This window comes from Molossus molossus, unplaced genomic scaffold (genome assembly GCF_014108415.1).
Source record: "Molossus molossus isolate mMolMol1 unplaced genomic scaffold, mMolMol1.p scaffold_m16_p_7, whole genome shotgun sequence".
In the NCBI taxonomy this organism is placed as follows: domain Eukaryota; kingdom Metazoa; phylum Chordata; class Mammalia; order Chiroptera; family Molossidae; genus Molossus; species Molossus molossus.
In genome coordinates, this window is record NW_023425401.1 from 104885992 (window position 1) to 104909530 (window position 23539).

Consider the following 23539-nt stretch of genomic DNA (forward strand, 5'->3'; position numbering starts at 1 on the left):
TGGTTAGTCACAATAGTCCACATATACATCACATTCAAGAGTTTTAATCAACAGGTATAGTGAAGTTCATACCATGTGTCCAACATCGCTTCGAAAATCCCCTGTATCCAAGAAGATATCTACCCAATTTAGAAACAAAAATACGTAAGGAAATTGAAATAATGCAAGAAAAAGTGCAACCAAAGACTCCATGTCTCACCACCTACTAGTCGCACTTACAGAAATTCCGAAAGAGAACCGATCAGGACTGGCCCGGAGTCACAGAGCCGGACTTGGACGGACAGAAAGGAGACCGGAGACGGAGGGAGAGAGGGAAGGAGAGGGGACAGGTATGTGTGGGGGGGGGGAGCGCAGAGTGCACCTCACAGCAGGGGCAGGAGGGAGCCCGCCAGCCCAGGGGACGGGCACTCTGCAGAGCAGCCGGAAAGGTCTATGCCGGTAAATCAAAACGGGAGGTTATGACGGGTCAGCTGTGGGGAAACTGGGGGTCAGAAAAAGGGACTTAAGCGGGGCGGGTGCACAGGGCAGCGCCTGAAGGGACATGGTGAAGTCTGGGCAGGGCAGCCCAGGAGATGAAGGGCAACAGCAACCAACACGTGACCAGAAAAGCAGCTTCAGAGACAGAATGATCAGGCAAGAGAGACAGCAGCAGGGGACACACAGAGTTAAAAGTGAATGAAACAGACATTTAAAGAATAATAATAATAATAAAGAGAAAATCAATGGAATTAGAAACGTATCAGAAAGGAGGGAAGGGAGAAAAGGAGGCACAGAAGACGACCCGGTGTTTTTCTCTCTAGGAAAGCAGAATGAAAGATTGGCAGCACATTTGATCACATCGAAAACAAAATTTCCATCTGCTTGCACATCTTTCTGGGCATCTGGCCTAATGCATGCATGCCAAATGAGGCCTTCAGAGTTCTCCAACAGGAGAGCTGCAAGTCTCTTATACTGACGTTAAGTGCAACTGCATAAAACAAAGACCAGAAATAAATCTTTAAAACAATTTCTTTACTTGTGGATGGAAATAAAATGATATCTGGCATTTGCTTTCCCATAATGCAGTGGGGGAGAGTATATAGGAAGTGAAATTGACCAGTAATTGATGAAGATGAATGATGAGATCAGGGGACACATGAAACCATTCTGCCCACTTAAGGACAGAAGCCGAGCCGCTACGTGACTCACTGCTCACCGAGAGCCCCTTCTAAAGGGAATGACTGCAACATGTAAGAATGTAATTTGTAAACCATTTTGACTAAAAGACAAATCTAACGTGTTAACAGCCACCACTAAACATAACTGCAAAAGATATGAAACTGAAAACCCTACCTGTCCTGCCCTTCCACACACATCAGCCCTGCCATCGAGGTCAGGAAGAATGAATACACAGGAAAGGTTATTCAAATGTTAAGTTCTTAAGAAACATGTAGAGATTAGTATCAACAGACATGAACAGTGAATGTTGGTGTTATAGCTGAGCACTGCATGTCTGTACAGTACTTTGGGTCAAACATATTTAGGAAAGTTGACACCCTGGGCAGCTATAACCAGATTTCTAAATATTAATTGATATAAATATTGTATCTTCTGTCATTGTATTGTAATAAAAATGTGACATATAATTGGAGTGCATGGACACCAAGTATTATTTATTCATCTTAAGCTGTGAGATTCAGCAAATTGTTCCTAATAAAGTATAATGATTAACTGAGACCTTGACATAATCTAAATGCGACAGACCCAAATACATCTGCTTTCTCAGAACTGCTCTGGGTTACATAACATGAATGTTTAAGCTCTTAGCAATGCTAAATGTATTGGATCCCAAGCATGTACCCCTGGTAGAAATTTTAACATTACCAGATCCAAAGATGCTAAACCTAAAAAAATGTTCCATCGCCTTAAAAAGATCAATGTAACTAGACAATAGTTTGCAGTCTCACTTTTTTCTCTAGTCTGCTAGGTTAAATACCTAAAGCCACTTTTACATATAACAGCATTTGAAGGACACAGCATTCTGAAAGGTGGACAGGGAAGAAGGCTGACAGGAGAAAAAAGTGTTGGAAGAGAGCTCTGTGGATCCTGGACCACCAGAAAGATGAGCAAGGTCCTAGAGCAGAGGTTCCCAACCTGTGGTCGTGACCCCTTTGGGGGTCAAATGACCCTTTCACAGGGGTCGCCTAAGATCATCGGAAAATACATTATTTCTGATGGCGATTCATAACAGTAGCAAAATTACACTTATGAAGTAGCAACAAAAATAATGTTATGGTTGGGGGTCACCACAACATGAGAACTGTATTAAAGGGTCACGGCATTAGAATGGTTGAGAACCACTGTCCTAGAGCAAATTAAACTTGAAACCTCGCAGTCCGATTTCAGGCACATCATGACAAGGCAGGGCTCTCTGGAAAAGACAGGAATGCGGGGAACAACGGAAGGCAGCAGGAAGAGAGGAAGACCGAACACGAGACGGGTGACTCCATGAGAAGCCATAGGCCTGGGCCTGCAGGAGCTGAGCAGGGCTGCTGAGGACAGACACTGTGGACGTCACTCATCCACAGGGTCCCCAGGAGTCAGAGCTGATGCAACAGCACGTATCACACAACAGTGTTTAAAGGAGTAAATCATTAAATTTTTGTAAGCATTAACTTTTCATATAAGAAGAAATGAATCGCCAATGACAGAACATTTTGTTGTATTTTGTACAGATACATATAAATTAGGAGTTGAATCCCGGCTCGGCTGCTTGTCATGTAACCTTGAGCAAGTGTGATTTGCTATGTGACCTTGAGCAAATTACCGAATCTCTTTATGTCTCAATTTCCTCATCTGTTCAATGGGGATAATAAGAGCATCTGCTTCCTAGGGTAAAAACTAAACGAATCAATCTCTAAAAAGATCTCAGGAGAGTGCCTGGCACTTAGCAAAACTCTAAAAATGTTGGCCATCGCTGCCACCCCTACCTTCACCACCATCCTCATCAAACATTTGGATCGCTACCGCCTTCATACACAAAGATGCAAATTAGGGTTCCTCCCAATTTTTTTGTTGGTAATGATGGTGAGGTTGAAGTTTTGGACACACAATCCTTCTCAGCCTTAATCAATGAAAACAGCGGAGCAGTGACGATAAATGGGTTCTGGGAAGTATCACAGCTGAGATTTAAGGTTTTTGTCCAAGAAAGTGGGTAATATACAAATGTGACTGCTATAGACATTTTCAAACATGCTATTGAAGCTTGTCTAAGCACATACTCTCACAGAGTCTTTTCTGTAAGTTTAACTGGAAATTGCATCTCCTCATCACTTCCTACCCTCCAGCCACAAATGGTTCTCTCTGTCTCAAACACGCCAACCCACCCCATTCCCAGAGTCTGCACCTGCTGCTCCCTTGGCCAGGGCTGTTAACAGGGCTGTTTTCACCTGCCCTTAACATGGCTATTTTCTTCTTACGTTTTGACTGCAACTCAAATGTGATGTCTTCAAAGAGACACCTCTTGACTACTTCACCCTTGATTTAAGTTTATCATCGCAGGATATTCTCCTTCAGTTTTTTTGTTTACTCTTCTATGATGTGTCTTCCTCACATCTCTCCTAATAAACTGTGGGCTCCATGAAAGCGAAGATCATGTCTTAGGTGTCACTGTTTCCCCAGAGTCAAAAAGAACAACTGGTTGGTGTGTCGCTGGCATCCAACTAAGTATTTGTTAAATGCATATTTTAATTTTGAACTTCAAAAACATTTTAAGTTTATTACCCATTAAGTTTTTCAATGAATATGTGTTAAAGGATGGTCAAGATTCTAAATGATGAGAGCAGTTTGTCTATTCATATTACTTTTAAGTATGTTTGAGATTCAAAATTCATTAGAATGACAAATTTTTGACCTTGAAAAGATTAGGACCCATCACCTTTCAATATCTGTAGGCTACATCTAGAGCCAGAAGCTATTAATAAAGTGAAATAAGCCAGTCAAAGAAAGATAGGTATCACATGATCTCACTTATATGTGGAATCTAATGAACAAAATAGATCCAGAGACATGGAAGCATGGAACAGATTGACGAATCTCAGGTGGTGGGGTGTGTGTGTGTGTGTGTGTGTGTGTGTGTGTGTGTGTGAAGAGATGAACCAAAGAACTCATATGCATATATGCCGGCCATGGACACAGACGATAGTGTGGTGAAGGCGGGAGAAGGGGGTCGGTGAGAGCATGGGGGAGGCAGTCGATGGGAATAAAAAGGGGGACATCTGGAATACTTTTGACGATAAAGATACATTTTAAAAAAATAAAAATAAACCTACTTTTCAAAAATTTTTATAAATTAGTTTAGCACATTAAGAGAAAAATATGGGGGTGGGGGAATCAACACAAAGGGAAAAGAACAGATAAGCAAAAACTGGGCAGCAGCACTTCTGCTAAACTGTTTTAGAGACAAAAACAAAAACTACTTCCCATGCCCCTCCGTTGCAGAACAGAGCAGTATAGGACTGCTGAAACTAATTATGATACATCAATACAGCAGAGAATTACCTTTCAAATAATAGGTTCCATTTCAGTAAGTACAATCACACACATGTGCACAACACATAAAATTAGAAAGAAATACTCCAAGGTGTTAATGGAATATTTTTGGATGGTATCATTAGAGACATTATATTAAATTAGCATTTCCCCTTAGTGCCCTTTTCTTTTCTTTTTAAAATTTACTTAAACTTAAAAAAAGTTCACTCCTTTCTCCCACCCCGCACCCAATCTATTCTCTGTATCTATAGTTAAGTTATGTATATATATTCCACATATAAGTGTACTCATACGTAGTTGTCATTCACTGTCTGACTTATTTCACTTAGCATAATGCCCTTGGGGTCCATCCATGCTGTCACAAGTAACATTTCGTTCTTTTTTATGGCTGAAAAAAAATAATTTTATATATACATATATATATAAATATTTTATGAGACCAGTATAACCCTGATTCCAAAACCAGACAAAGACATTACAAATAAAAGAAAATTATAGACCAATATCCCTGACGAACATAGATGTAAAAATCCTCAATAGAATATTAACAAACTGACTTTAACAATACAGTAAAAGGGTCATACATCATGATCAAGTGGGATTTATTCCAGAGATACAAAGATGGTTCAAAATCCTCAAATTAGTTGATGTGCTAAACCACATTAACAAAATAAAGAATAAAAATCATATGATCATCTCAACAGATTCAGAAAAACATTTGAAAATATTCAACATCCATTTATGATAAAACTCTCAGTAAAATAGGTATAGTTGGAACATAACTCAATATAATAAGGGCCATATATGACAAGCTCAGAGCTAATATCATACTCAATGGTTAAAAGCTAAAAGCTTTTCCTCTTAAGATCAGGAACAAGACAAGGATGTCCACTCTCACTTCTATTCAACATGGTATTAGAAGTCCTAGCCAGAGCAATTAGACAAGAAAAAGAAATAAAAGGCATACAAATTGGAAAGGAAGCAGTAAAGCTGTTAATATTTGCAAACGATATGATGTTATATATAGAAAACCTTGAAGACTCAGCCAAAAACCTGTTACAACTAATTAATTCTGTGAAGCTGCAGAACAGAAAAATCAATACAAAAAAACCTTTGACTCTTTTTATTTTTTTTTTAACTTTGTCTAAAATCTTAAATTGCATTTGTAACCTTGATAAAAACACTGGGTTTTATAAGGTGGGTTGCCTTTTTAAAAATTTATTTGTTTTACTTTTGGGTTTATTCTTTAGAACGAAATTGCGGAATACTGAAATCATCTAAAGATATAATCTAATTATAGTCTTTCAACAGAACAGAGAGGATAAGCTTTGGTAAGCATCATTACTAGGACCACAGATACATTACATTCGTGAAACTCCAAAGATGCCGCAAATGGGGAAACTATACATTATTCTTAAGAATGACGATTCTAATAATAACTACCATTTATCAAGTAGTTACAAACTTCCAGGTTTAGACATAATCTCATTTTTATCCTCACAATAATCCAATAAAGTGGCTTTTGCTTCTATTTATAAAATAAGAAAATACAGGTTCTCCGTTGTAGACACCTGGGAGGCACACACATGCACACACACCCTTAGATTTGCAGTGGGGATGCTATGCTCTTCCCTCAGTATTTGATTATAAAAACTCTCACTGCCATTTATCTCCTCTTTTCACTTCTTTTTAAACTTCTATCTGCTTTTTAAATACTTATATACAGCTGCTCCTCACTTTACAACGGGATTGTGGGCAGATAATCCCACTGTAATCTAAAATACCCTAACTGGAAAATGCATCGACTGTACCCAGCCTTCTGAACATCACAGCTCAGCCTGGCCCACCAAACACGCTCAGAACATATAGCCCACAGCCCAGCACAGTCCCCTGTGGGTGGCGGCTGTTCGCCCCTGTGGTCGTGTGCCTGACCGGGCGCTGTGCTGGTGCCACTGCCCAGGAACAGACGCAAATTCACAATCTGTGGTGCGGCTTCTACTAGATGTGCATCATGTCTGCACCACTGCAAAGTCAAAAATAGTAAACATGGTGAGTCAGGGCCTCTCTGTGCTTCTTTCAGTGATAAACAGAAAATGTTATACCAAGCTATACACCAATGTTGTGTCTAGAACCCCACTCAGATTAGGGCAATGATGATGAAATATTGGTTCAAACTTCACATAACTGAAAATACAACATGTCATGTTAAATTTACAGAGCAATCATTTGAGTCTCTATCTTTATCCTTTTCATTCCATCGGCTTACACAGGCAACACAAGGAAACTGGTTAACCAACAGTAAAATGGTAAGCACGATGGAATTCTGTACATTATTCTCCTTAAACAGCCACGTTGCCTACAGTGGTATCAGTTCATGAAGTAAACAAAATGAAACAACCACAGATTAATTCCATTCAAAATAGTCAAAATACACCATTCGATCGTTTTAAAATGTCTTCTAATCAAAAGGTAGTTCTCTACTTCCCTGCCATGAGCAGAGGAGACGGACCTCCGGAACAGCAAAGGAAGGGGCAGGAGGGCCTGCTCTCGTCTACACTGCGGCAGGTCAGTGCAGAGGCCTGGATCAGCAGTGCGGGGGCCTGGTGGCCAGAGGAACCTCGACCAAAGCAGCTCCGTCCACTTTTATCTGTTTACTGCCCTGGGAACTCCCAGAGGAATTCTCACGTGTGATTTTCCTCAATAAAAGAATTTTGCAGGTAAAGCACTATAAAAGACTGCTGACTATAACATATATAATCCTATGTATTTGCATTCTAATTCTCAAAATATACGTTTGAAATGAGCTGGACAGAGCTCCAACCAACCAGCACACTAGGGTCTGAATGAGGCTGGAGGTATTTCTATTTTAGCTCTAGAACTTCATTAAAAAACATTATACACAGTCTGTGTATCGCATCCGTCAGTGTCTCTCACTCTTGTCAAACTGTTAGTTATGGCGAAATGGAAAGGTAAAATAAACAACCCTTCCCCATCCTATTCATCAAGCCTGAATAATAAAGCATCATCACTGAGTCATCATTAGTCTGGACGGAATGTGAGAAATCCGTAAAACACAACGGGGAAAATGTGGAACTGCACATTTTTCCTGGCCTTGTTAAGGATGACCATTAAACTCCACTTTGCTCTGACAATTGTGATTTAAATGGCAACCAAAATGCAAGAAAACAAATAGTCTATTCTGCCTCTTCTTTCTCTCCTTGCTTGCTTTATTTATGGTGGTCGTAACTCTGCTACCAATAAAGAGTAGTGATGAATTCTGTGTGAAGGCAGCAAAGTCAACTTTAACTAATAAAGGCAGGTCTTATCAGAGAGGAGTAAACCTTAGGTTACTGAGAAAATAACACATAAATCCAGTGCAAGACTTCAGATAAGAATCTGTGTGTGCTGACTACTAAATACTCCTACGATATACTTTGAAACAGATGACTGAATGAGCAAATCAATACGTGTAAATTCATTTTCAATGTCATTAACCAGATGTCCACATCACTAGGCTTAATGTTAGTGTCTATTTAGGAGGAGATATACTGAGTAATTTTAGAGACAAGGCTGATCAAGCTGACTTTTTAAAACTAAGCAAAAATCAAACAAATTCAGTCAAAAAAAAAAAATAGCACACAGGAAAATTAAACTTAAATAATCATCTCTGTATATATTTTACTATAAATATGTTCCAAAATCATTTTGTATCATGCATGGATCACTCAATTCCTTAGAAAATTTATATATTTTCTCTGAACAAATATTCTCTTTCTAAAATTTTCTCCAAAAATAAAGTTATATTTAAAAGGATTTTTATGATGTGGCTGAACATTATACAAATCCTCAAAAGTTATGGAAAAAATGAAAAGATTTTGCCTAGGTAAGAAAAGAGTCTTTTGTGTGATTCATTATTTCCTATGGAAACAAATAGCATCACTTTTCAAATTAGGGTCTCTTCTTCCCCACACAAAGATCAATCACACTTCTATACTACGGCAATGACTACGTGGAGACCAAATCTAAAGCACAGTATCACTTACAATCACTTCAAAGAAATCAAAATACTTAGTACGAACCCAAAACTACATGTTAAGGATCTGAATGGTAAAAATTAAGACCTAATGAATCCAAAATGCTGAAGTTGGGGCCCTGCAGGTAATTCTGATACGTGTTAAATTTGAGAACCACTGGCCAGAACTACATGAATATATCTAGATGTGAGGACAAAGTGCCAGACACATTTTGGTATAAATTAACGCTTAAGAAAAGTGAACATCCTAATCAAGACAAAAATTAAGTTATTAGGATAATAAAGTTCAGAAGATACTGAATTATACCCTAATGTCTATTATTTTTTGTAACAGCTTATTGAGATATAATTCCCGTATCATGAAACTGACACGTGTAAAGAACTCAATGGTTTTAGAATGCTCAGAGTTGTGCAGCCATTACAACAATCAATTTTAGAATTTTTTACCACTCTAAAAAGAAACCCCATACCTTTAGTAACTCTCCCCTCACTTCCCATCCCTCAGAGCCCCAAGCATTACTCACATATTTTGTTTCTGTAGATTTACCAGTTCTGGGCAATTTGTATGAATGAAACCATATAAAACGAGGTCTTTTGTGTCTGGATACTTTCATATAGCTGAACGTTTTTAAGGTCCATCCATGTTGTAGCATGTATCAGAATTGTATTCCTTGTGGCTGAACAATTTTCCATTTCACGAACATAGCACATTGGTTTATCCACTCGTTTGTTAATGGGCATCAGGGCTGAGTCCACCTTTCGGCTGCTGTGATAATGGTGCTATGGACATCAGTGCACAAGTACTGTGGGCACGTTTTCATTTCTCTTGGGAATGTCCCCAGGAGAGGAGCCGCTGGGTCAAATGGTAACTGTGTTTCATGAACTGACAGGAGGCCCCTGGAGTGGCTTCACGCTTTTACACCCTCCCAGCAGTGTCCGCGTGCTCCGGTCCTCCACACCCTTACCAACTCACATGTCACTCTGTGGTGCCAGCCACCTGTGGGTGGGGCGTGGCATCTCATTATTTTGATTTGCATTTTCCGGATGACTACTGATACATCTGTCTTTTCATGTGCGCGTTGTCTGTGTGTATAGCTTCCTTGGAAAACTGTCTCTTCAGATCCCTTGCACCATTTTTTATTGGGACATTTATCTTCCTATTGAGGTGTAAGAATTCTTAATACATTCTATATACAAGTCTCTTAGCAGATATATGATTGGCAAATATGTCCTCCCATTCTGTGGGTTGTCTTCATGTTCTTGGTTAGGGTCCTTAAAAGCAAAATGTTTATGATTTTTGTTAAATGTCTCCTAAAAAAATATCAGCTCTGAATTCACTGTTTAATGCAAAGTATAATTAAGATACTGGGTATTAACATGGAAAACTTAGGATTTATATTATGGAAGTTTTACTAGATTAGGGAAGAGTTCCATTTAAAGCTGGTTTTAACATGAAATGACCTACAAAATACCCAGACTGAAATTTACAACGGTCACAAAGCAATTCAATGAATCTTTCTAACTGGTGTTTTACAAGAAAAGCAAATTCTTCCCATCTTTATAAAGGGCAATAGATCAATGCCCAAAATAATTATGGATAATTGAGGTATCTAATGTGTGCTTTAATCTATTAGTCTGTACTTTTTTCCTGTATCTGTTTAAAGTACCCAAAATTGATTTCCCAAACTCTGATTGTAGCTATCAAATTAATATTTAACATACAGATCATTTCCACTGTTTTCTGGAGTTAGTGAAATGTCTTCTGTGAACAAAGAGGGACCGATATCAGCGTCAGGCGACAGCACTGAATCCAAGGGAAACCCAGTGCCTATTGGTGAATGACTGGAGCTAACGTACCAAGGTAAGACCAAGACTGCCTCTAACAATACCTGGCCCCAGACTCACAAATAAAATGAGCCTTTGAGAGCGATGCTCTTCTGCAGAGAGAGAGAGCTGGACAATTCTCAGTTTGCCAAGAAGGCTTTCCCAGGACAGGACTCGGTTGCTAGGGTTTCGTGGCAAAGTGCCGCAGGCCTGGGGGCGAACAACGGGAGTCCGTTCCCTCGCGGTGCTGCAGCCGAGAGAAGGGGTCAGCAGGGCTGGCCTCTCCCTGGCCTCTCCCCTCGGCTCACGGACGGCGGCCTGCTCCTGTGGCCTTCCCCAGTGCATGCCACCCCGGGGTCTCTTCCTCGCTCAAGGACAGCAGTCCTGCGGCACTGGGACCCCACCCTGTGAGCTCATGGAGCTCAATTACCTCTGCGAAGGCGCCATCTCCAAATACTGTCACTGAGGGTTTAGGGCTCTAACATGATCGGGGGTGACAACAATCCAGTCGACAACAAAAACAGACTTTTATTTGCAGGGAGTGTGCGATGCGCATATACAGTGGGACGGTGTACAGCGGACCCCGGGGCGTCAGCCCTGTACGAACAGGGCCTGCGTCCTTCTCACTGACATCCCAGTGCCTGGACATGCTCGACACAGACAATGCTAAAAGAAAATGTAGATTAAAAAATGAAATAAAATAATAGATTTTATTTTTGCCTCTTAGTAAACACATTAGAAACTGTAATGCTGTGAAACTTGAGATTTAAAAACGACTTTCCTGCCCTGGCCGGTTTGGCTCAGCGGTTAGAGCGTCGGCCTGCGGTCCTGAGAGACCCGGGTTCGGTTCCCGCTGAGGGCACGTACCTCGGTTGCAGTTTGTCCCCGGCCCTGGTCGGTCGTGCGGGTGGCAGCCACTCGATGTGTCCCTTTCACAACGATGTTTCTCTCTCTCTGTTCCTCTCTCTCCTCCCCCACTCTACCTGAACAAAAAATGGAAAAATGTCCTCGGGTGAGGATGAAAAAAAACAAAAAACAAAAAAACGACTTTCCTCTTTTAGACTATCACGCGCAATAGCTCATATAAAGTCCCACGAATTGGGAAGTATAGCGGAAGATTTATAAATGCATTTCAAATATAAAGTACTCGAAATTTCACTCAGTTCCCCGAATGCCCTATAATACTGTAATTACCAACACACAACACAACAGCACAGGAGTGCGCCCCACAGGAGTGCAGCACAGGGGTCCCCACTGACAACATTTGGATCAAATGCCAGAACGAGGAAGACCCAGTCCAGTGCACCATCACCCCGGGATGGCAGCAGCGGACTATCTCTGGCCTCATATCAATCACATGTATTTTGTTCTGTGCCGCTAATACATTCAAATGTCTTAAACATCTAATCTCCTCACGTTTCTGTGAGGCCGGTACACTCCTCTCTTCCAGCCTTACTTACAGGCACTGCAGCTCGGGTGGCGCTGGTTTTGCTCGGTGGGCCAGAACCAAGTGTGCGAACTGCTCATCAGAGCTCTGGCTCCGTGTTCACTTCCTGCACTAAAGCATCACTTCTGTGCACCGAGAAGCACAGACAATGGCCAAAGCAGTGTGGAGGCCGTGGTTCGATAAACTGACGAGCCTAACTATCGCAGGATTCTTATGTCATCAATGACCACGCTACTCATTACCAGAACACTGCCTCCCGGATCATCCTAACTGAAATTCGGAAGTCCCCAAACCTAGACTTTTCCCAGCTAATGCATCTGCTGGGTCTGTCAGGATGCATCTAAATGACAGAAACGTACATGATATTGTACACATCCAGGTAGTCATCATCAGCAATCCTTCGAAGCTACACTCATGATAACTAGACAGACAAGCAGCCTTACCTGGTCTCACTGTTCACTTCCACGGAGAGTCTGCCCTTAGATGTATCACACCGTTCACCCCAAATATGTTCCATTGAGTATGTTTAAAAACAGGATGCCTCCTCCCCATACACTTCCTCCCCTACTAGCTTAAACAACTGTTCCGCCTGCGGTACCCCATTCAGTTTGCTCCAAACATCACCAGGGAGCCCGACAGAAGGAACAGGGACCAGATTTTCTCTCAGCCCGACAGCTGTCTCCCAGTGAAGCGGTGCAGACACAACACACGCTCTTTCCTGCCTCCCAGCGTGTCTTCTTTCCAACAGCCAGGCAGCTCTTGCTGCAAGAAAAAGCTCAGAGAGGCTCAGCGTCCTCCAAAGACTAATACTACAAAAGAATGTCCAAGTTACTTTTTAATCTGTAATTGTACCCAAACAGTAAGCAGCAGAAATATTCTTTAACTCATTTATAGTCAATTAGCTAGCAAAACTGTCACAGCAAATATGTGGATGTAGCCCTGGAACAACGTATGACGTGGGAGAGCCGTTCCAGGGACACAGTCGTACCTAACACCTGGTAATTCATGGAGTTCACACCTTAAAGCAGGGCGGGGGTAAAACCAGTGTTCCCAGGTTCTCACCAGTGTGATGCTCTAGCCCCAGGGGAGAAAATGAAGGGGACCATGCCCCAGCCCAATTGCTTCTCCCCAGCCTGCCCTTCAGTGCTTCCGAATGAGTGGGCTGTACATTACAACCCACCTGGAGAGCACCATCCCGGGAACCCTTCCTTCTCAGGAATGAGTTCCCGGGAAGAGTTGTTAAACATGACAATGTCTACACAGCAAGGAAGGCCATTGAAGACCCCGGATACTATACCTTCTAAGGACTTGGACACCATCAACTCTAAGAAAAGAAATGCGAAACGTCAAATTCGCCTCTGGATAGTTGAGCCGGAGCTGATGTGTTGCTAATGTTTTCTAGGTTTGTGTAATAGCCCACCATCTGGTCGGTGCAGAGACAGAATCCTGTTTTGCTTTAGTTTGTGTCACTAGGGACATCACACCTCAGAGGCTCAGCCTCTCGCGAGGATAACTACTAATAACGTGCTTATACTCTTCTCAGGAGTCACACATCAGGCTCACTCCTTTGGGGCTCAACACTGGGCAAAAACAGTGTGTGTGTGAGACGAGGGGCAAACGACCTGAATGGATGAAGCTGTACCAGCCGGAAGCCATGCTCTGGTTAACGCTGACATTCCAGTTAGGACACGGTCTAAAGGGCAACCAGGCAGTCAGCTAAAATGCCTGTACCAGGAGCCTACAGCGTAGAGTCACAGGGCCTGGCATTCACCATTTTAAGGGCATTTTCCTATTTAGTGGTCCTATTTCATCTATCATAGCCAATGGTTAAAAATACAGATAAAAATCATTTCAAAGGAAATAATGAAAACATATTAGCGTAAAACCAGCAATAGAGGGAATATTGTTAATGGGGACCGATATGTTTTCATTATAAACCATAATGTTTCAAATTTCTACAATGCACACGTCTCTCTATAATTGAAGACGGAAGTCTAAGGAGAAACTACAGCATTCTCGAAGCATTTTTATATTCTTAAAAGTAAAGCTAATCTACAGTCCTCCAAAAATTATTTTAAAGAAAGGAGCTTTTACAAGGATTACAATAAAAATATAATAAATCTCTTTGGACACTTATGTTAGAAGATAAGGATACTGTTAAATTGAATAATTTTCTATCCTTCTATATAATAAAAGATGCAATTCACCATAATACCTTAATGAACAGAGAGGATATATTCTAATGACGCCTTTGTTAAAACTTCAAGTATCAAAGCACAGAATCCAGAGTCCTGAAAGGAATACATTCTTGCACAGGAGCTATAAGGAAAGACGGATACATTAATAAAAAGATCAGTTACCGGTGGTACCAGGAAATACCAAATAAGCATCTGGGAATCATAGAGCAAAGGGGAAAAATGAGCGATGGAGCTTAAATGAGCAGAAATCAAAGGGGGACTAACCGGGTCTGAGGACCAGAGGGCGGGGCGAGGAGGGGAGAGAGAGAAGAGCACGAATGAGAACTGCCTGCTGCCTGCTGTCCACACTGGGCCAGGGCCCCGCCAGGACCTAGGAAGCACCCAGCTCAGACCCCGCTGCAGCAGCCACCAGCGCGCCCCACAAGGCTCCTCCCAGGACTCAAAGGAAACACCTCCACCTAAGCAAGCTGTCTCCACTCTCCAGAAGCTTGTCCCCGAAGAGGCAGAAGGGGACAGTGGTCAGGGACAGGAACAAGCAGAGACCCTAGGGAGACCACCACCCTGCCGGGACAAGCCCTCCTTCACAGGAGGCGGCAATTGGGCTGGACTTGAAAGGACGCATGGAAATTTGCAAGATGAATAAAACCTATTTCTGGAAAAAAATAAACAGTTCTAAGTCAGTCCTTCAGTACATAGGAAGGGGTAGCAGTGAGAGACGAGGCCGGAGAAAACACTGCACTAGAAATGCACCCTCAAAAACGAAGATGGGCCCTGGCTGGCCCTCCCGGTCAGCTTTAGGAGGAGCCCTGAGTTGATTTTTAAATTACAAGGTGATGATCAAAACATGGTTCCCCTGAAACTGCTCTAACAGGGACGATGTAGACAAGTAGACTTGAAAGGATTAAAGTAGCGATTGCTACCGAGCGTTCTCCAGCATGGCAAATCAACGCCACGAGGGTATACATAGCAATGGCAGGTGCCCGACTTCTCTTGAATGAGAATAAACACACTGGATGCCAGAAGTGAGCCAGAGGGCTCACAGAATTGAGAAATGGGAATAAGAAAGGAAATTAAGAAACCCAAACTTTCTTTACTGTAAATTTGCTAACACTGAGCTTAACTTCAAAAAAATCAGTTTAAGAAAAGGCTCCCAGAGTCCCGCGTGCAACATTTAGGAAAAGGGTCGGTACAACCAAACCACTACTGGAGCAAGCTGTGTGATCCCCCCACTATCTCTGAGGACCCTGATAAGCCTGGTGACCCCAAGTTGAGAAAACCTGACCTACAATAAGAAATAAGCAGCGCTGTTCAAACATAAACATCCCTGTTTTTTCACTTACTACATGTTTCAGAGTAAGAAAGACATTTCCTGGAAGAGAAAGCCTGATGTTAAAAGAAAAAGAAAAATTAGGTTAAGAAATCTAAGGGCAATATCCATTCACAAATGCCAGTGGTCTCTGATAGTTACAGAGAAGTTAGACACCAACGACATCTCTACTCTGTCTCTTCGTGTGCCTACCTCTGCATCTAAGTGCTCACTGGACGCAGCCACAGTAAACCAAGTCCACAGAACCCAGGACAGGTGGGGATCCAGCCCAAGGCGCGACCAAGAAACTCACTGAGACTTCATGAGACAGTAAGGACAAAATACATTTTCAAAGCTTTATAATATTAATCTCCCTTGAGTTTCATTTAAACTAAGTTTCTTAACATGTCAAACATTGTAGAAAGAAGCTAAAAAAATAAACCTTCAAGTAGTCTTTCCCCTGAAACAAATCCCAGGAAATACCTACTCAGCAGAGTCCTTAGCACAGGTTCAAGATGAACTCGATGTTCAAGAGGAGAGACTCATGCTTTGCAGCAGCCGTCAGATTTTTCTGCATTTCAGTTTAGCAGCCCCCCCCCCCCGCCCCCCGCGTTCATTTCTGCTGTTCAGTCCTCACACGCAGGGAGCAGGGGTTACAGAAAATGCTGGCCCTGTGACACAGAGTCACGAGCATGGCGCCCAGCCCTCCCCTACCGAAATCCCACACCAGCTGCCTACACTATTTGCTAGGACTCTCTCGCAAGAAATGAAAAAAATGCCTTTTCTTGGAAGAGAAGCAACTCAAACATAAAATCACAGCTTCTGTTGTGAGAATCACAAAAACACTCTTCCCCCTTCCTTAGTATTTATGAGTGGGTCTGCTTTTTGTAATGATGCATGGATCCAGAAAACCAAGAATTATCCTAGATGTGCATATGAAACACTGAGCATTTCACCACCCTAAGGCATGTCCTTCTGGAAATGAGACCCACCTAACCATTTCAGCACGTTCCGTACCTCAGACACCTGTCCTTCTCTCCATGTGTAGAGACTGACCAAGCGATCGCTGTTTTATACAAATCAAACGATTAGTTACAGTCTGTCAGGCACAGGAGTTTTTCAAATCAAATTCTCTACAAACTAAGGAAATGAGGAACTTCAGTTAGTTCAAAAAGCTACATCATTTCACACCTTGTGCAAAATAGGACTTTTCAGCCCGGCCAGTGTGGCTCAGTGGTTGAGCATTGACCTCTGCACCAAGAGGTGGCTGGTTCGATTCCCAGGCAGGGCACATGCCCAGATTGTGGGCCGGATCCCCAGTGGGGGGCATGCAGGAGGCAGCCCATCAATGTTCTCTCTCATCGATGTTTCTATCTCTCTCTCCCTCTCTCTCTCTAAAATCAATAAAGGAAAAAAATTTTTTTTAAATAGGACCCTTTAGCCTCCTCCAAATATGAGACTTTTAAGATGCAATTTTTATTATGGATGCTTTCCAAGAGATCATATCAATGATTATTTTATCTATTTCTAGTGTGTTCAATGAAACACAGTTGTTCACAGACTTTCCTAAAAATATAGTAAAACCTGATAGAATAAGTTCAGAAAAAAGAATGTACCTACAGTACTTTGGTACTACATGAACATATTAAATTCAGTCTTTCATTTATTATACTTATGAGCAATTATGTACCAGTCACAGACTAGGCACTAGAGAGAACTCAACAAAAAAGACCTGATACCCTTACAGCCCCCACATCACTGCAGAATTACAAGTAAGCAAGAGGGAAGTTCAGGGAGAGATAAGTTTGTGGTTAAATAATTTTCCAACTTTGAGGGCAATATGAGTACAAACACACTGTGAAATTTGAAGTCGGCTCACTTAAAGATGGCTCAAGTTAGAATACCAAGAGTTTTCATCATAATCATATTAGACAAGAAAAGTTATACAAAATCTGTAATGATTTATTCCCTCTGGGATCACAACTCTCTCTGTCCACAGATTAAGCTTATTAACAACATGTATGCATTCTGAGACACAACCTTACTGTTGAGAAAACTAAAGATTTCTGCAATGATACGAGAGGATCAAGAATATGCATAAATATATAGAGAGTTAAGTTCTTCAGCTTATCAATCCTTTGGCCTAAAATTTACACTGATAACTTAGCAGAAGTATCCCTTTGGAAATAAAAAGCAAAAACAACAATTCAAGATTTCAAGCAAGAGCAAAGGTTTAAACCAGCAAATGATATTTAATATTATTTTCTAGCCCGGGGTTAATGCTATAAAATTTGAAGAATAAAAAAAATGTTAATAAAGCCAGTTTCTTACATGAAACCTCACAGAAGTATTAATTCTGTGAAAGTCTCATTTTAAACTATATTTTTCAGCATCCCTAGAGATTCTAATATCCTGATAACATGTCTTCTTTTTTATTTTGCAAATCCAGTCACCCTGCAGATATCAGTTTATTGGAAGCTGGGAAGACTGAAATTTGTGGATGCTTCTTGCTGTCATTGCATCAGAAATATTTGCCCTTAAACAAATAGTTGGGAGGACTCAGGATTGGCGTCCACATAGTAGTTCTGAAATACACTGAGTGGTAACTCTGCCCTTGGCGGGTCCCACCCTGAGGAAACCACACATATGAAAAAGTGAACAGAGAGGCAATCTCGGATTCTCCTGATAAATCAATACTTAAAACATCTTATTATGAAATCCACTTCTCGCTTTTAGATTAAGTTTCCAGAATATTTAAAAGTCATGTGAATCAATCCCAGAGACAGGAAGAGAGCAAAGGCATATACATACTAATTAAGATTACCTTTGCTCCAAAGATGCCGAAAACTGTTGTCCAGAGGCTGATTCAGAATCACAAGGCAGTATTTCAAATTTCCTACGTGGGGAAAAAAGAAAATAAATTAGTAAACTGAGTCTTTTGTTTCCCTCATTTGTGTCTAGAATCATCCTCTTCCAGTTCAGATTTTCAATCTACAGAGAGCTAAATTTCAACCACAGCTCATTTCTTATACTCTTATTTTTTTCTCATACCTTAATTTTAAAAGACATCATTGATGAACTGTATCTACTTCATTCACTATGTCTGTCACAGTACTATATTTACTATAAAAATATATTGTAAAAAAGGAATTCATTATAAAAACAATTTATCGTAAAAACAATTGGGTAAGCTTCTTTTCTTGCAGTTTTCCCGTGCCCAGTAAAGTAAAAGTGCAGGTTTTTACGTAAACAAATCTGCACGGAATGGCTGAGTCACTTTAGAGTATTCTTCTACACACACGGCAGGTGATGCCAGTTCCGTCAGGGCGTAAGCAAACCAGGAGATGGCAGACTGGTCACAGGTGCCTCCGAGGACACGCACCATGTTTCAAACACAATCTAGCCAGCACTGACAGGAACTAGTGAGGGAGGCAGGGAAAGAGGAAGGGAGGGAAAGGGAGGGGAGGAGAAGAAGGAAGGAAGGAAAGGAGGAAGAAAATGTATATAAATTTTGGTTTTATATCAATGATCACAAATGATTAATCTACCCTTAAGTATACAGAATAGGGCATCTCAACCTCAATGCATATCAGTCATAGATTAAAAAAAAAAAAAAAAATCAAAAGCCAATCAGCTTCCCTATAGATTCTGATCAATGTTACTGAATTGAGCCTGTGCATCATAATATTTTTTAAAGCATCATAACAGAGTCTAATGGGTAAGCAAAGTTGAGAACCTGGTATGGTACCTTAAAATGTTAACTAATGATTGTGGAAAGCTATCATAAATAGCAACATTATTTTAAAATACTGTTTTGCCCTTTTAATTGCTGTTTTGTGAAAAAAAAAAATGTATAGCATACCATCAAAATTATTTGTAATTTTTTTTATAAATGGTTTGCTTTTTTTCTTTAACTGATATGGTATAATATCAATGCCCTCCATAATATATATATATATATTAAAGATCAGTACTCAGTGAAAATACATTGCAATGAAGGACAATTCACAATAGGAAAAAGAAGGACTGAAATGCATTACAAGTTATCCAGGGTTTATGATCTCTGTTCAAAAAAAAAATACTGGAACTCATAAAATCAGTATTAGCCAAAATACATGCCAGTCATTATATATAAAATACCTATTTTGTTAGAATACCAGAAACCATTATTATGACTCTTTCATCCCTGAAGGTATTTCAATTGAATAATGAAAACTCTAGGGTACAGAACTTCATTTTCATATTGTACAACTTCTATATTTAAGAGGATATTTTTAATTGTGCACTGGGAAATCAAAACTGTCAAGTCAATTCATTCTTTGAGGAAATAAATTGCAAGGAGACAAAGCAACACTATTAAAAAAAAAAAAAAAGCTCTGAACAATATTCCATACCAAAGTCTATTAAAGTAATCGAATTACCAATAGACTAAGAATTGGTAAGTCATATAAGAAATTGCTTCTGAAAAAACAAACATAGACATAAACAGCTATTTCTCGACAAAATCTCTCTTGCTGCACACCCCCATCCCCACCGCCAAGAGGAAGTACTGACATACCCCGCCCAGCAGCACCCGTCCATTGGCAGTGTCCTGCTTAGATAATAGATGAGATGGTCACGTACCCTCCGTCTTCTTCAGACCCCACCTCTCGGTGTCAGCCTTCAGCAAGACCACTGCAGGCAGGCTTTCATGCCACCGCTGCCGGCGGTGACTGCTGCCAGGATCACGATGGCCTCCCGGGAGAGGTCACCTTGGCCAGCACATTCATGACAGCAGATCGCGTCCTGCACCCTCCTTCCTGAGTCATGTTCTCTGGGCTTCCGGGAAACCTCTCTATCGGCTCTCCCTGCAGCTGATGGGCTGCCCCCCAGGTCTCACCTCGGCCAGCACATTCATGACAGCAGATCGTGTCCTGCACCCTCCTTCCTGAGTCATGTTCTCTTGGCTTCCTGGAAACCTCTCTATCAGCTCTCCCTGTAGCTGATGGGCTGCCCCTTTCCGTTCCTACTCCCGCCGCCTCTGAGCAGAAAGCCCTCAATAAACATTCACTGAATGAATGTTGAGTCCCCAGGAGTGCTCTAGTGTCTGTCCTTGGGCCTCTCCTCTCAGTCCATGCTGGTTCCCAAGTAATGCCCTCCCGACTCTCGGCTTCAAGGACCGTCGAGAATGATGCTTCCATGTTCATGTCTCCAACCGGAGGCTTTTCCCCTAAACTCCAGAACCAGTTGCTCATTCAACAACTCCACTTGGACATGGGACCGACATCTCAACTTAACATGCCCCAATGACACTCGCGACCACCCTTTCCCTGTCCAAGCCTGCCCGTCAAGTCTGGGCCATCTGGTACTAACTTCACCCTAACAACCTATTCACACGGACATTTCCATCTCTGCATTTGAACGTACGGCCCTCTGAGCGGCCGAGTTTCCACACTCGCTTCTTCGAAATTCTGTTCTTCACTCAGTAGCCAAATGGATCTTGTTAAAATAGAGTCAAAACCTCCACTGGCTCCCCTTTCACAGTCAAAGCCAGAAACTCCTAACAAATCCCCTACAAGGCCCCCCGGGACCCCACTGTTTTTTCTCTCCCTACTTTATACTATCCTTTCCCTCTCTCCTTCCCTCTGTCCCTGTTTCTCTCTCTCTCTCTCTCACACACACACACACACACACACGCACACGCACACGCACACACAGGCTTCTTTGTTGAGCTCCTCAAACATACCGAGAACAATTCCACCTTCCACTTTTCTACCACCGACAGCCACAGAACTCAGCGGGCACCTCACTTTCTCTCTCAACCTGAAGCCTCAGGTGTCTGCTCAAATGTCGATCACCACAGAGCTCTCCTGACCAACCTGCTTCAACAGGAACCCGCCACCCACGCCAGCACCTTTCTTGACCTGCCTTGTTCTTTCCAATGACCTTATCCCCACAGACATTTCTCATGTCTGTCGCCCGACACGAAGACACAAGGTCCTGGGTCGAGTACTTGCAGCAATGCACATACTGGTAAGAGGTCACCGAGTGTTTGTCGAGCAGCTCTTGCAGTTTGGACTCTGTTCATTTGTAATAAGTGCACCCCAGCTCCTTTCTCTGATAATCAAGTGAGTCCCTCCAATTCTTCTGGGGCCAGCACAACCCCTCCCGGAACGGAAACACCGCGGCCCATCCTACACCCTGGCGCACTGGGGACCTCATAAGTGACTATCACACGATGTCCCAGGACGGGCACTGGGAAAGACAGCAGCAAAAAACAAGTATTTTGCCTTAAAACAGCTAAGTGGTGTTTTGATCATTATAATCCAAGAAAAATCTAAAGAAAGTGGAGATGGTCCACAGAAGCCCAACAATATAACAGTTTGGAAATATTTTCCTTGAGGATAGATTAAGCCTTTTCAAGCTCAATGTATGCCTACATTAACAGTCCATTTGAGAAGAAAGAAACCCATGTAATATGACATTGAGCCCTGGAAACCTGGCACATATCTAGTTATTGTCATCCAACCCTTCAGGTTGAAAGTGTAAGTAGATTCTGGAAGGTTAAGTCCATTTCCACCTAACAGCACCACCTCCCCTGACGCAGCAGCGATGGCCCTTCCACGTCTGGCGGTCCTAGCATCACATAAACGATGCCACTGGAAACAAAAGGCCCTGGTGAACCCTCACAGGCATCCACATACGCTAGAATCGCAAGTTAGTTGAGGAAAAAGAATGTTTTGTATTTTGCAATGTTGTAGGGGGCACAGGGGAGGGAGGTTGAGTCTGACAAAGTTTTGAGTCTTCCTTGAAATAAAAGAAGACTGTACCGAGAAGTATTTTCTTTACCCTACGAGGGTTAGCCACATTCTTGTTCCCCATGAAAATCTCACTAAAACCCAAACGAAGGAGCTGAGTCCTTCATCTTGGCAAACTGACACCTCAAAGCTGCTCTCAGCTGCCTGGGCTCCGGGGACCCAGGCCACAGGGAACTGTGTCCTGTCCGTCAAGAAAGTCAATTCCTGCCTAGCAAACTGTGGATGTACTGTCATAACCCTCAGCGGTCACCATAATGGACTAAAAAATTATAGGCCATCACATTGGTTTTGACGTGTTGACAGCTGGGCCCACAATAATGCTCACACTTGGAAAGTTGGTTTAAATGTTTTCTGAAGGCAAAATACATCAAGGTTTGGCAAATTCTTCTTAAATTTGTTTTTTTTTAATCCTCACTCGAGGACATTTTTCCATTTTTTATTCAGATAGAGTGGGAGGGAGGGGGGGAGAGAGAGAGAAGCATCGATGTGAAAGGGACACATCGAGTGGCTGCCACCCACACGACCCAACCAGGGTCAGGGACAAACTGCAACCGAGGTACGTGCCCTTAGCGGGAACCGAACCCGGGTCTCTCTGGACCGCAGGCCAACGCTCTAACCGCTGAGCCAAACCGGCCAGGGCTGGAAAATTCTTCTGAAGCAGCGGACCTCCCTTTTATCCTTAGGCTCCTCCTGCAACCTGAACCCACTTGTGACCACCTGGACAAGTGCAGAATCCCTTTCACTGCCCAGTAACAGGAGGGTCAAAGGTCATCATGCCAGCATGCTCTCCCCTTTCTAACACCTTCTCTAGACCTCCTACTGGGCTTCGGTTGGCCATGATGAGAACTGTTGGGGTGTGGGTGGACTTCAAAGGTCTGGGGCTTCACAAGTAATACTAATGACAATATGGATAATGACAATATGGATACCTTCTTCTTCTGGTTTTTCTTTTTTAATATTCCTTCAGCAGGATTTTAATTCAGGAGTCATACCAATATTTATAATCAAAATATGTCCAAATTAAGCTAAACTGGGACATAGTCACAGCACAGACGATGGGAAGGAGACACAGCTGACATGTATTTGGAACGGCAGAGTCACTAAGCATGTTCCATGGTCTCCTTGACACCAACTACACAGCACGTACCAAGGGATCAAAGGACTTCTGAATAAAATAGAAGTCTTTTTGTTCACTTTTTTTTTTTAATAAGAAAATACAGATTTAAATTGAACATAACTGTGTACTAAAAATTCTGATTATACACGAGTCCATCATGTCAGGAGTTGAACCCACCTGCAGGAAATCTTACTAAACTCAGAGTAGGTGAACAGTTTTATCTCTTGGGCACTGTGGGCTTTTAGAGAATCCCAGAGGAACACCTGCTATCAGTGGGCAGAGCTTTG

General features: G+C 42.0%; 1 protein-coding gene across 3 annotated transcripts in view; it reads right to left on the reverse strand.

The window, feature by feature from the left end:
* The window catches only part of TPK1 (thiamin pyrophosphokinase 1), a 251943-nt gene that overhangs the window by 183019 nt on the left and 45385 nt on the right, over nucleotides 1-23539 (reverse strand). For all 3 annotated transcript variants that reach the window (XM_036246505.1, XM_036246504.1, XM_036246506.1), the window contains one exon: nucleotides 18163-18234. In XM_036246505.1, the coding sequence (XP_036102398.1) occupies nucleotides 18163-18234 (72 nt within the window). The remainder of the gene's footprint in view (nucleotides 1-18162; nucleotides 18235-23539) is intronic.